We start from the raw sequence: 14,513 nt of genomic DNA, 5'->3' as shown, positions 1-14,513 counted from the left end.
TGTGACAGTATTTCCTGTTCATCTTCAGTGACTTCCACATTATTTGCATGAAGAGACGAGGTCTTCTCCTCAGTTCATTAGACTGGAAATCAGGTTGCATTTCACTTTGGACATACTCAAAGCCAGGTCTGCTCTGACAGTTTTGCTGATAACATTAAAAGTGGAAGTGATAACAACCAAGATTTTACAAGGAACCTATTTAAAACCTCCCACTGCTTCAGCTGTGCTTTGGAGCCAGCTGACCCATGGAAATGGCTGCAGGAGCTTGATTGCAGCAGTGATGCTGCCACTGGGTTGGCCGAGTGCTCATTTCCATGTGAGGAGTAGGGAGTGATGCAATGGGGGGCAAAGGGGAGAAGCCCCCTGGGCACTCAGCACCATGCTGAGAGGCTGAGCTTGTGCCGAAAGCCTGCTGAAAGACGGTAAATAACTGGAGGTGACATTTGACAAGTTAGTTTTTTATTTGGTGTACTGGACTCATACATCACTGCTTAGTCAGCTAGTAACATTTCACACAGTCCTATAAAACCAACTTCAAGTCCAGTCTCTTGTTAAAGACGCTTGGTGTAAAATGTAAAGCAGTCTATCAAATATTTATTTCAACAAGTATAGCTTAGGGCCCAGTAACAGGCTGTGTCCAGTGTGCTCAGTGCTGGCTTGCAGCAGTGGGTGGAGAATGGATCAGTGACTCACAGTTGGTGCAGAGCTTCAATAACAAATATCTAGATCCAGCTTGTTAACTTCTCACCCAACATTTATCGAACTGCTGTATAGCCTGGCCTTCTTCCTGCAACTGCAAGTTTGATTCTGCTGATACTTTGAGCACGAGTGGAGCTGTACCTATGAAATCCCTAATGCAGAACTACACAGCACTGAAGAACAGATTTGGGCTGGGGCAGCCCATCTGTGCTCTGTGCTGAGGAAAGCTGCTCCGGCAGCACAGCTGGCAGCAGCAGTCAGAACAGCATGGCAAACCAAACAAAACACAAGGTCCCAGGGCTGTCTAACAGGGCAGGGTGAGATGCTTAGAGGATGTGGGGGTCTTCCACTGCAAACATTTGGGTAGGGGTCCTGGGTGCATGCTGCAAATCAGGCACTTAGGTGGATGCTGGGGAACGCTGGAGCATCCCTGGTGGTGCTGCTGCTGGGGCATGTTCCTTGCTCAGCCCCCACACATGCTCTGCCTCCCAGGTGGGTGGTGCAGGGGCCTCAATGCTGTCCCAACTCTGGGACAAGGCAGGGGAGGCTCCACAGGCACAGCCTGGAGTTAGTCCCCTTCTCTCTCACAGTGGTCACCCCCAGGCAGCAGGGGGTGGCCCCAGCACCGCGGCTCTCCCTGGCACAGCAAATCCATCTCCACTCATCCCCTTCACCCTCCCCTGCTCCTCTCCCACCTGCCCAGCGCTGTGGCCCTGACTCTTGTGCTGCCACGTCCCTGCCCTCAATCACTCGCTCATTCTGTGTGTAAGGAAGGAAACGGCAGGTTGCCAAATTAGCTATCTCAGAGGAAATCTATCGAGTTTTATTGAGCTGCCCATTACAGGGCCTGGACTGCTGTCTGCAGTCCCTGTGACGAGCATGTAGTGCTAGGGCATGGTGACCGTCCGGCCGGCGCTCCGGGCTGCTGTAAAGCGCCTCTTATTCCTCAGACCAGAGAACCTCTCATCCAGCGTCAGGCTGGTCTGCAGGGGAAAGGGAGAGCGAGTCAGTCCTGCGTCTCATTGCAAAGCACAGCCGGACCTGTAGCAGGGTATTGATTAGAGCCCATCAGTCAGGACGGTGCTTCACAGCCAGTTAGTCAATTAAACCACTCATCACACGAAGACAAGGAGCTCGACAGACTGTGTGCAGCTGGAAATCCTCCAAGCAGTGCCCAGCCCCAGGACACCGGGCATCCTCGGCAAGAACAGGAGCAAGCAGATGGCATTTGAACACAAGGCATAAGGAAAAAAAAAACAACAAACCATCCAGACAAGAAGTGCTGGCAACGCAGGATGGTGGAGCAGGATTTCTGACCCACCCCAGGGCTTTTGGAGCATATGTCAGTGTAAAACGTGGCACCAAGGTGGTCTCCAAAGCAAAAAGAGAGCAAAGCCCAAAGGAGGTGCTGCATGTCTCCAAGGAGGGGGGGGCACCGACAGTGAAATGGCTGCCCCCGGCCAGGCCCACTCACGGGGAGCATCTCTCCGCTCTGAGCAAGCACAAGGACAGGGCAAGAGGGACCAACACAGCGGGAAAAATTGGGCTGAGTCTGTAGCTGCTGAACAGTCTTCTCTGATGCCATAATTTTGGCAAGCAACCTAGCCAATATGGCTGCAGGACTTTCATCCCAGGTTGTGCTAGATAAATGCAGCTGGCGGCCCTGAAAACCTGAGCGTGACATTAACAGCTTAGCAGCAGGGCTGCAGCAGGGTGCAAGGTGCCGCCTGTCCCTTCGGCGCTCCTCTACCTGGTTTGCCATTGCACGGAAGTTGAACCTCAGCGTCACCCCCTTGGGCTGGGGCTTGGCTGCCCGTGGCGGGGGCCTCTGGCTTCGCAGGAACGGGCGCTTGGATCCAGGCCTGGGGAAAGCACAGATCTGCAGTCAGCCAGACAGCTAAGGCAGCTCACTTCCTATCATCTGCAAACTGGCAAGGAATAAGGGAACCCCCTGTGCACCCCGTGCTTCCCACAGCATTAATCACTGCGGTCTGGGTGAGTTTAAGGGGTGATCAGCTGCTCTGCAGGCTGTGCTCCAGCACTGTGGCTATGTCATATCACAGCTATCAGGGGCTGCTCTCTGGGCTGAGTGCCCTCACCCACCTTTCTTCCTGCCCCTGCTTGGGTGCCAGATCCTGCACATGCCCTGACCCAGCGTGGAACTGATGCTGAGCTCCTCCAGCCACGCTGCCTGCGAGCAGGCCAGTGCTGCTCCTCCTGTAGAGCCACTACAAGCTGTCCCTTCAGGGTACGCACTGCCACCAGCCATGGCAGCAGAACCTGGCTGGGAGCGCCTCTGTACTGCCCCCCCTCTCACTCCACCTTACTCCAGATAACAACCCAACCATGTGTAATTACCATCTCCTTTCGGATATGCCAGAAACAGAATGAGGCAGCATTTGCAATCCATTTGGGGGCTGAACCATTCACTCAGCCCTCAAGAAGTGAAGCTGCAGTAATGCTAAAGGGATTTGCAATGGCTTTTGTAGGGCTTCCATCCTAACAAATCACCTCATTTACTTACACATTGGCCTGTCCTGCCTGGGGATTAGCCACAGAAACCGTCAGAACTGCTCCAGGGCTGGGTTTCACTTGCCACCTGCCAAGACAGTAAGACAGCTCTAGCTCTGATTCAAGCCTGAAAGAGCACATCACATTAGCAGTGTGCCTTTTTCACCAATTACCTTCGCATCCTTGGTAGTTTCCCTTCTGCATTAGCATCTATCTGCAATGAAATAAATTTTAAAAATCACTTAATTATATCTCAAAAACAATTATTCCTTTTCTGGTAATTCATTTGGTATATTTGAATAGTTCTTTCTTTGTGTGTCATCAAGAAAGTTGCTCATCTTGGGTTTCCTCACAGCACAGGCAAGGCAACCAGCACTGAAGTTTCCTCTCCTTGTGCTGCTGTACAAGCTGCAGACTTCTATCACCTGCCCATGTTTTACTTTCCAGATACCAGAATATTAAGCTGTATTAAAAAGCCCTGTCCTAGGAATATATTCTCATATATTCTCTGTAAAGTCATCCATCTCTCCCAGTTACTTTTGGAAGGAAAGATACAACTAAGCAAGGGCTGGTAAAACTGAAAGGTCACCACCTGCAGGTTGTCAAAAAATGCATCTGTACTGACCCCTCTCTGAAAGTTGGCTTTGGAGAACCGCTGCATCATCCGCTTCTGCTGGAAGCCTGGACCCCTGTTCAGAAGGAAAGGCCTGCTGGTAAGAAAGGAGAGAAAAGGGCAGAAGTGAATATGATAGCAGGTCTCTCCTAAAGTTTAATGATGAAGTACTCAACTGAGTTTGGTATTAAAAAGCAATATGAGAAGCACTTGAGGAATATTTTACCAAGTTCAGCCCCAAAGGTTTTTCAGCAAAGAATTCCAGTGAAACAAGTTTTTCTGCTCAAATGAAACAGCAGCTTGTGTTTGTTCTGAACTCTTCTCATTAAAAGAAAAATGATAGAATAAAATCATAGAAAAAAATGTGGTCAGAAGGGACCCCTGGAGGCCATTCAGTCCATGTTCTACTCAGGGCAAAGAAAGACAGGACTGAAACCCAGCTTCCATTTGAGCAGGGAGAACGTAAGGACCACGATGAGATAGACACTGGAGCCGGGCCCAGATCCCCGCAGCCTGGACCCATCATGGATCCCGGGGTGCAGCATCTGTTCCCACAGCTTCACTCCCTGCCTCTCCCTTCAGAATGGAGTCTGTGTTTCCTGCTTTTGTGAAAATAAAGGATATTTCACCCTTTGAAAACTTTCCCCAGAGTGACATATTAGAAGTTTAATAAAAATATAAAGGTCACATTGTGCTTGCTAGAATAATGCAACAGACCTCATACCTGACTTATTAACAAAAGGTTGTTTCATATCCAGGTGCATTCGTAACACACCCAAGGTCCTTCTCTCATGTCACATGAACACACACTTGCTGCAGCAGACCAAGAGTGGAGCCACAGAGAATTGCTGAAAACCAGAAATTACCAAAGTTTTTACCTTCTCCCTGGGGCATGGGTGCTGGCAGCAGCTGCTCTGAATCGCTTGGGACCCAGGGGTGGCCGTCGCTGTGCCTCCAGCTGCCCACTGCTGCTGCTTTTGGCGAAAGCATCTTCGGTCTTGTTGCCCTGAAAGAGCAGTAAGAGTTCAGTGGTTGGCACCTGCACCGCTGCCATGCCAGGCAAAGAAGGAGCGACCAGGAGCGACAGCGTGCAATCGTCCTCCCCTGATGACTGCCACTGCCTGAAAACCTGAGCGCCTTCATTTGGCATTTTCTTCAGCTCTGTCTAGTGAGTGCAGGCTTGAGAACATTCAGTACTGAGGTGCCTGCAGCACTCACCAACACATTTGGTGTCACTGGTGGTTGTATCGAGGGGGTTTCAGCCCTGTCCTGTGTGTTCTGCATTCACATATTTCCATTCGCAACAGCTTTTTCTTTGCAACTTCCGCAGTCTTGCAGCAGAGCCTTTGTTGTTTTCCTAATTGGAAACTGTTTCCTCACCAAACCTATTGAAACCTGGCCTCTTCCATTTGGCTTGTATAGCAAGAATATTTCTACCAAGCACATTGCTGTACTCTTAGTGTTTGGATTTATTGCACACCATTGTCAACAATCGGTATGCGTGCCGCAATTTCTGGGCATGAAATTACAAGTACTAGGGAGAATGCTTCATCCTAATTGTACAGAAATACCAAAAAAAATAATAGTCTGTAGAGCGCAAATCTTACATAAGTCAAGCATTATAGTCTTGCTCCGGTTTCTTTTCAGTCACTGACTCTTTCTTGTTCAGACACATAAATAGCCCAGTTGAACCCCAAAGCATGAAGCACATCAAAAGACATTAGCACAGGTCCTCCCGCAATTACTCATACATACAGCCATGTACTCCTTTCAGTTAATTTATGTGGGACAACTACCATTACTGTTACTACCCAATAACTGAAATGTTTCCACATTCTCCTCACTAGGTTTATTTACACACACACACACAAAAGCTGCCGTAGAATTATGCCTCCCAGCAACTGCTTATTGCTTTGTTAATATCCAGCCATACTTAATATATACCTGAGTCACTGCAGTTGTTATTTTCAAGAATAACCACACTTTATGCACATGCATGCTTAGTTTAGGTTTCCCTAACTTACATTTCCAGGACAAAGCCATTAAAGGTGCCATCATGTTCACCAGTTTGCTATTTTTAAAAGCTTACTGAGCATATGAGACCTCCTAATTGAGTGAATTTCTACCAATGAAGGAAAAAATGGCCTCTTATGACAAAGGACTGTCTACTTGTTCAATTCCCACCTTCTACACCAAGCCAGTTTAATTTTAGTGATACTCAGAAGAAAGCTCTTAGAATTAAGTTAATGGTGAATGCATATTTTTCTTCTCATCTCTTGAGTCTTAAAAATAACTGAAAAATTGAATGAAAATATTTCACTATTTTTAAAAGTTTTTGAACTGAGACAAAATTTAAATATTTAAACTTGAGAGAAGGAAAGCTATGAACGACAAAAAATGCATTTTACATTGAAGCACTTGGGCAATCTGACCTGTGGTTGTCATAGCACTGGTAATCAGTGTCCCTGGGGAAGGCTGCACACTTGCTAGTACAAAGTACATCCCAGAAGCAAAGGCACCTAAAGTCACAAACATTCTGTCCTTTGACTTCACTGGGCCTTGGAAAATGCTCTGGGTGGCAAGAACTCATTGAGAAAGATTTTAAAGTATTTCCATAAGATTTCCAAATTCAATGTCTTCTCATCTTCCTATTATCTAAATGATAATTCCATGTCATCTCTAAGTAATGACAGGAAGACGAGAAGACATAAAATTTGTTTTTATGGAAATATTTACAAATATTTTAAAATATTTTAAAAACAGTGTTTTGTTTTTTTTTTTAAAAAAAAAAAAACCATGGAATCATATTCAGTAAAAAAAAAATGTCAAGTCTAAAGCTTATAAAGCCAACAGGAAAATTGCTGTTTTATATGCGTATGTCTGTACACACCTATGCATACAAATGCTGTGCATAGGCATACAAAAGACTGTGCCTGTGCATTTTTTATGTAGATTGTTCTTGGGTGATCCATAATCAGAAAATCTAGCTGATTACTACATGACATTTGGGAATAGCTGTACGTTCTGTACTCCCCTACCTCTTGAGCTGATGCCTGGCGATTTAAAGGGCTCACTCCATTTAATGCAGCAGCTGCTCTTCTCCGAGGACCTGGCCCAGTATTCCTGAATTGTCTTCGATTGTATTGTTGTTGTCCAAACCCCCTTCTAAAACGGTTAGGTCCTAAGAAAATTAACAGTTATTTTAGCAACCTTCAAAACTCAATTTAGGATTACAGTTTTTCAAATGTATTACAAGGTTAACTTAATATGATATAGGAGTAGCTATATAAGTAGTGAGACAAGAAATTCATAACTGTATTCCAGAAAAGTAAATTAATTTTGCAGAATATAAAATAATTTATCATACCGATGTCTCACTCCGACATTTTCATGATATATATGACTGACAAACATATCCTTTGATTTGAAAGAATACAGAAGAGAAAAGCCTTCCACAGTTCTGCTTCCTAATAAAGGCAGGAACACTCACATCAGGAAACCTGTCAATCTGTTGTCAGAGCTCACACTACTATGAATTAACTGTGAAATGGAAAAGCCTTTTGATACAGATACGCAAGTGACCCAGGCATCTGGAAGCCAAACTTGCAGCAGTCTGGAATAGATCTGAGTGCCCACACTATCTCACTTGGTAAGTGACGACTGGCCTACAATTATTTATTTTATTTTAGCTTGACATATCCTTACTTACTGCATATATTGAAGGGGGCACCTTCTACTGCTGTTTTATGTTACTGTACAATACATACACTGAAACCACACACCTTGCATTTAACTTTTTCCCCTAAGCCTGTTTATAATTTTTGAGTGTGCTGAAGTGTTGGGTGAGAGGAAAGCACTCAGTCTGTCAGACAGCAGCACAATGCATTAAAGCTTAATTACTCCATATGACAAACTTCTGTAGTCATAATTAAATAGGCATTTTCCAAGCTGCTATTATCAGTGAAATGTGCGTACATCCTCACCAGGGTGTATAAATCAGACATAAAGCAGTGAATTGCAGCGGGCAGTTAACCACGTGGTTAAAACCCCACACCAGAGAAGACAACCTCAGTGACACAAACTAGGGAGTGGTTAGGCATGTGTATTGATTCCATACCATTGATTCCTACATCACAGCAATTTATAATGACTTAGAGCTATTAGAAATGAAGCGCTCTGAGGAAGTGGTGACATTGCTGTCAAGGGAACAGCACCGCAGTGATTAATGAAGGCTCCAGCCCCAGGGCATAACAAGGGGCTCATCCACAGGCTGGTGGCACTGGTTACAAGGCAAGAAACTGACGATCATTTGAGCTGCTCTGGCTCTGAACAATGAGAAGCACCAAGGCATGCCTGTGGCAGGTACCTCACAGCCAGCAGTCATGGTGCTTGGCTCCCAAGGGCAGAAAATATTGGTTGGTGACATGCACAAAATGCAGTGCTGTTCACAAGTTTTGTGGGACCAGTAGTTATGTCTTGGAAAAGATGCCCTTGCTGCAGAAGACATGCAGGTGTGCAAAACTCTGTCTGACAAACACCCAGATTTTAGTACTCGGTGTCTTCTTTGACCGGATGTGGTCTTGCTGTATTTACCAGCACTTTGTTGTTCCCTCTCACATCTTTCTCCACAGTTGTTTTTTTCCCTTTCTTGTTCCCTTTGACAGCTACTGTGTGCTTTCCCTTCTCTCTCGCTTGTTAACCAGACCCCTCTCCCATAGGCCCCCAAGCCTTGCATTGCAGCTCGCCTGTACACTGGACAGGGCAACTTCTTTCCAGCAAGAGAGACTGAGCTCAGCTGCTTTTCCAGGGTATTTCACCAGTGCAAAGGGAGGGACAGATGCAAAAGGCAACCCCGACTAGAAAGTCACGCTCCTGTCAGTCGGTTCCTATTAGAGAGCCTCTGCTCAGCAGTGCACTCAGGCGCATCGCAGCCAATGTAAATAACTAACTGCGGAGCCATCAGCTCTGAGGGGCACCCCGTGTATGCCAGCTGGGGACCAGGGCCTCCGTCTGTCACGTGTAAGCTGAAATGTGGCACACGGGAGGCTTCATCTCTCCAAAAAGTCTGGAAGATGTTTGTTGATAAAATAAAGTTTGAATAAAAGCTCACAGCTTCAGCAGCTGAGGAGGACCCCCACCTTTGTCTGGGTGCCCGCTCTGAGCCTGGCATTAAGCGCACCCATACTGGCCAAGAGCTGCCTCTGCCCAGCAAGCCCAGTCTGGGGAAAGGCCCTGATGTCTGAGACACTCTTTTTGGAGGAGATTTGAAATTCAAACTTCTTGTCACTAAAAATCATCATTCCCCCACCACTGAGGAGATGGTTCAAGCCAAATTCCAGGAGAGATAACAGCACTTCGCTTGCATGAATTCTCTTGCTGTTTCAATCAGCAAAATACCCTTCTCCATGCTCAGTCATTACAGTACTGTGCTGTACTGATTATCATTTTGATAACGGTTATCACATCTCAGCCCACAAGGGGCTGCATTTCAGCAGGGACTAAAGTGGAATGAGCCCCTGAAGAATTATGGGCTTAATTCCTGGCCCTGCTGAGCTTCCTAAAATTGCTACTGACATCAGCTCCACACAGCATGGTGGATCTCTGTCCTTGGCAGGGCTGAATTCAGACTCAGTAAAACCTGTAAGATACTAAGACTAGCAAAAAGTCATCCTACAAATGAACAGAAAAAGTTCTCTTTTCCAAGCTTAGCTACAAAAAAAAAAAAAAAAAAAGTAATTGTTTGATTCATTTGATCTGCTTGCAGTAGTCTCTATGTGGAAGCGTGGAAGAATATCAAATACTGTGTTTCTTTTTTTGACAGAAAAATCAAGGAAAATTATCAGCACTATTTTGAACCAGAACGATTCTCAGTAAGGCAATATGTAGCGGAGAGTGAGAATGAAAGAGTGGGAGGCAAATCTGAGACGACCAGGACTGCTCCCAGTGATGCCACCATCCTAATGTGTCACTTGCACTCAAGGGGATGAATGCAAAGACATTGCTGCAAAATGTCACTACAATCTTCAGTTAAATGATTTAGCAGTAATTAAAAAAAAAAAAAAAGCAAATCTTTGATAAATTTATTTATCGAATGGCATTTCATGCAGCATTGCAGTATTTAGCGTTGCTTTAGTTTTGAAGATGAAAGCTAGTGGAACCAAACAGAGATTACAGTGATCACATGGTATTATAAAAAAACTCATCATAAAAATAGCACGATTGGCAAAAGTGACAAATTAGCTCCAATAACTGAGCTATCAAAGACCATTACTGAAGGGGTAATTTAAGTGTGTTCTGGGAAAAAGAGGATTAGGAAGAGGCATAATTAAAATATGCAAAGCCAAAAGGGAATAGAGAATAGATATTAAGTCACTTTGAATTAGTAATTCATGAGAGGGTGGGATAGAAATGGATGAATTTATCCTCTAAAAGGGCCCTGATATTCCATTGTTGCTGAGAGAAAAGCTGTTCAGTGCCCAAGTACATATTATATGCATACAGGAATTCGATAGGAGACAGATTTAGGAGCTGTATTTTGTCACAGAAACGTGTTTTCCAGGGAGGCAACGCAGCTTTGCTGGCCCAGGGCACTCACGTACCTTGCAAGTTTCTCTGCATCCAGGCACGGAAACGGGGCCGCCCGAACCCGTACGCCGAGTTCCTGTTCTTGATCTGCTGCCTTCGCCTGTCCCCTGCAGCTTTGGCATCTGTTTGTTCTTTCCTGTGGCGTTTTATGATGTCATCTAGATCAAAATGGCAAAGGGGAAACCCATAAAAGCTACAATTTCTACCAACATCAATTTCCACTTTTGGTAGTTGAGATTGTCCACAGTAAAAATGGGGCCTGTGGTTCTGTGAGCTGTGGTGGCAGACAATGAAAGATTAAGCTTAGCTAGGAAGCATAGGATCAATTTACTCAGCTCCTGCAGGCTAGAGATTAAGGCACAGTGAATTATGTAAAAATGTGTTACCATCCGGCACATATCTACCATGTGCAGGACAGAGATTTCAGACCCACGTCCCACTGAGGGATCCACTCCTGGAGACTTTGCACAAACATCAGGGAAGAGACTTTTTCAGGGGCACTGACTGAGAGCTCAATGCTGGGCAGAGAACATTTACGGAGGAGGTCTGACTTGGGAGGCTGTGGTCGATGTGGTCAAAGTGAGGAGAACTGGCAGAAGCATCCATGCCGTGAGGGCCACTCCAATGCTCTCCCTGCCACCCATGGGACACAGAAACTGCACCGTGTAGGGGACACCAGACAGCTGTATGATGTTTTCCTTTCCTTTTCCATCTTCTGAAGTCAACACAGCTCTGTGCATGACTTCCCTCACTGCCTTAAAAAAAACAAGGCAAGTTTCTAGCCCTTGGTGGTATGAAATGAAGCCTGAAGCCATAAGCCTCTGTGGCTCAAAAAAAAACAGTAAACAAATAAATGCAACATGTGCAACAAATAGCAGTAGTACTTTGTATTTTAAGTGCCACAGTCTTCAGGACCTGACTCTTGATTTTCTGACTATCTAGAGCTGGTGTTGCAGCTTCACCACTCAGTAGCAATCTAGGTAGCTAAATTCCTCTGGCACCGCCATCGCACAGCCCCTGAACTGCACAGAAGTGCTATTTACTTCCTGACAGAGAGCACGAGGGACACAGAGGAAGGTGCAATCCCACCTACAGTATTCAGAGCATTCTTCATGCTTCTGCAGGGTTTTGAAAGCTCACGATCATCCTGAAGTGTTCTTAACTCTTAAAAGACAGTGCTGGACCATGCACAAACTACTCTTAGACACAAAGCTCTATCATGAAATCATCCCAAAACAGCTCAAAGCAGCCCATTTCTCACTGAGCTGGTTTGAAATCAAGGGGGTCTTTTTAATTCAAGCTGTTCCAATGAAGAGGAATGGCAAAGGGACATCTTCCTCATTAATTCATATTTTCCAACAATTTCCTCTTTTAACCTCAAAGCTTCCAGAAAACATTTATCAACTAATAACACTGCATCTAGTATGCTCCAAGCAGAATGCTTTAACTTTTGCCAAATTAGTGAGGCAAGAAGTGTTCAAATCAGGCTTTTCCCAGGCAGAGACTACTCTAGCTCCTTAATGAATCACTGGAGTGGAAGCACAAAGTGCCATTAGCTCTCAAAGGGTGATTATCACAAACAGCAAATCATACCTCCAGCACTTGTCACCTGTCATTTTCTATCAAGAAAATCCTGTGTCCAAATTAATACAAGGCCCAGAGAAAGTGAACAAGAGCAGATGTAAGAATAGTCTGCGTGACTGCTTTTGTGATTTCTCTATCAAGTTTGCTAGGAAGAGAGCACATTGGGAGAGGCTGTGCAATGCTCTTGGTATGAATGCGCTAATGTTGTCAGCTAAGTGTGCCTTTGGGATATGTGCTATTTGGGGCACAGACTGCTTTGAAGCATATGGACAGCAGCCCTGCCTGCTCGGCAGGGAGGTCATCACAGGCGTCCCAGGGTGGGTTCTCCACACTGAGAGGAAAAGCTCACTAGGAGCAGAGAGGAGATGAATGCTTGGCTGCCTGGTCTATCAGTGTTTTGGGTATCAGTTCTTACCTTTTCTTCTTTTCCCATAAATACGATGGGGTTAACAGGGCAACGTAATGGAATACTAAGGTGAGGGGTCATTTAAGGTACTTCTGTGCCTCCAAGACAGAATTAGACCCACAAGGGCCGCCTTAGCATAACTCCTGCAGTTACCTGTGACTGTTAACTCAAATAAGAACCAACATATATATGCACGTGGTGGTAAAAGTATCAGTTCATAACCATGGCTCTCATTTTGCGGTTCTCTTCTCCTCTGAGTAAAGCATATTCTGGACTGAACGTGGAGGTGTAAGCAGAAGGTCTGACTGAGAGAAGTGTTAAGGGAGAACAGAAGAAAGGGGAGTATCACGTACCAACAAACAGAAGACAGGTGCACAAGCAACACCATGGGGAAAAACAAACAAACAAACAAACAAACAAATGAAGTTAGGGACCAAACCAATTATTGCTCTAAATCCTCATACCACCATTAAAAGGCATGTGCATCAGTATCAAGTACCAGCTTGAGCTGGCTGTGGAAAATGTTCTGCTATTCCTGACAAGTGGCTCACTACTGGGAAATGACACAGGGCTTCTGTCAGGAAGCTAACCCAGTCTTAAAAGGTGCTGGTGGACTTTCCTTCCACAGCGGCGATGTCACCGGGATAATCCACCAAGATCGATAGCCCAAACCCCGCCGCCCCAGTCTTCGGAGTTAATACAAGGGCAGTTGTTTATGCACAGCTCCCATATCCGCTGCCAGAGGAATGACGAGCATCACGAGCAAGCAGCTATAAATAACCCGCACACCCCGGGCTATGTCTCAATGTCTCATCTCCGTCTTTCAGTCGTGAGCCTCTCCCGGCCCGTGCCGCTCGACCTCCCCCCCTAAAGTTTCGGGGCGCTGCCCGGAAAGCACCGCGACGGCTTCGAGCCCCCGATTCCTCCCTCGGCTGCGCCTCCCCGGCCGGCTTCCCCCCAGCGCAGCCGGGGCTGGCAGCGCCCCGCGCCCGTCCCCGGCTCCCCCCCCCCCCCCAGCAACCCAGCTCCAAGCAGCACCCCCAGCCCTGCTCCGGACCTACCCAGGGACATGTCAATCTCCTCGGCTCCCGGCTGCGGCCCCGCGGCGGGGCTGGGGCTGGGGCCCGGCTGCGGCCCCGCCGCCTCCATGGGCTCGCAGGGCGCTGTGTGCCGCCGCCTCCCCGCTCCTCTCGCAGTGCGCCTGCCCGGAATGTGCCGGCACCCGCCGGCGGCACCCTGCGGCGGCCCCGGCACCCTGCCCGGGTCGCCTCGGCCCTCCGCCAGCCGCCCTCTCTCCCGGCCCGCCCGCTGCTCCCGGCCCTGCCCTGGCGCTCTGCCCGCTCCGACCCCCCTGCAGTCATCCTCGGGGCATCCCCGCTCGGTCCCGGGAGGTTTTTGTGCAGCGCCGCCGGGCACCGTGCCCCAGCCTCTGTGCTGGCGGTCTTCTCCTCCCGAGCCCTTCTCCTCTGGGGTTTAGGGCAAGAGGAAGAGCTTCGGAAAGGCATTTCTGAGTGATGGAGAAGGAGGAATGGCTTTGCTTCATTTTGAAAGCTAGAAAGACGTGGTAACTTGAGGAGGGGAGGCACTCTTGGCTTGTATTCAAGAATGGAGCTTGCTGTCTGTATTCGTGAGCTCGGGGAGCAAGCATCATTTGGGACTGGGCCCTGAGCGCCCCTGGACCACTCACAGAATTCTGATTCTTCGGGGGATCTTTCAGTCTCTAGGGCACATCGGTTGTGGCACTGATGCTGTCCTGCACCTTGAAAACCACCTAAACTGTCTTCCTCTACTTTTAGTTGGATAAAACTAAACCAAAGTGGTAGAAGGGGGAGAACAATCCCTCCTCTCCCACAGGTTAGCAGTACTGTACACAAAGATCGTATTTTTCTAAAGTGTCTTTACAAGTGCTCTGAGATAACCTTCCACACTGCATACATAATAAAGGCCACATAAGTCTCAGAACTAAGTCTGCACATTCCGTGTTTTCAAGACATGTTTTCCACAATAGCTTGCACTTCAAATAGGGAGAGAAATTTCTACATGCAAACAAATCAGGGCAAAGATTGCCTTCTGGTATGTGTGTAGCTCTTAGCAAGATGGAGTACTTGTGAAAGT

At 46.9% G+C, this 14,513-nt stretch overlaps 1 protein-coding gene across 2 annotated transcripts; it reads right to left on the bottom strand.

Annotated features, from left to right (window-relative positions):
• Nucleotides 1–442: 442 nt before the first annotated feature.
• On the bottom strand, nt 443–13,619 carry LOC311213706 (UAP56-interacting factor-like). Of its 2 annotated transcripts, none has more exons than XM_084293898.1 (9): nt 13,460–13,619; nt 10,423–10,566; nt 6,862–7,004; nt 4,702–4,829; nt 3,836–3,920; nt 3,384–3,424; nt 3,224–3,298; nt 2,450–2,561; nt 443–1,682 (listed from the first exon to the last, which is right to left on the bottom strand). In XM_084293898.1, the coding sequence occupies exons 1-9, from the start codon at nt 13,545–13,547 to the stop codon at nt 1,587–1,589; spliced, it is 912 nt and encodes a 303-aa protein (XP_084150024.1). In that variant the 5' UTR covers nt 13,548–13,619; the 3' UTR covers nt 443–1,586. The 2 variants fall into 2 exon arrangements, with proteins under 2 accessions (XP_084150024.1, XP_084150025.1); XM_084293899.1 differs by having other exon boundaries at nt 3,836–3,917.
• Nucleotides 13,620–14,513: the final 894 nt, after the last annotated feature.

This window comes from Netta rufina (genome assembly GCF_964035555.1).
Source record: "Netta rufina genome assembly, chromosome: 12".
NCBI classification, from domain to species: Eukaryota; Metazoa; Chordata; class Aves; order Anseriformes; family Anatidae; genus Netta; species Netta rufina.
This window is presented reverse-complemented; position numbering and strand designations above follow the sequence as displayed.

Coding starts and splice junctions, on each gene's coding strand:
- LOC311213706 (XM_084293898.1), bottom strand. CDS start 13,547: ATGGAGGCGGCGGGGCCGCAGCCGGGCCCCAGCCCCAGCCCCGCCGCG. Junction 3,299..3,383: donor AAACTACCAAGGATGCGAAG/GTAATTGGTGAA, acceptor CTGTCTTGGCAG/GTGGCAAGTGAAACCCAGCC. Junction 1,683..2,449: donor TCCGTGCAATGGCAAACCAG/GTAGAGGAGCGC, acceptor TTTCCCCTGCAG/ACCAGCCTGACGCTGGATGA.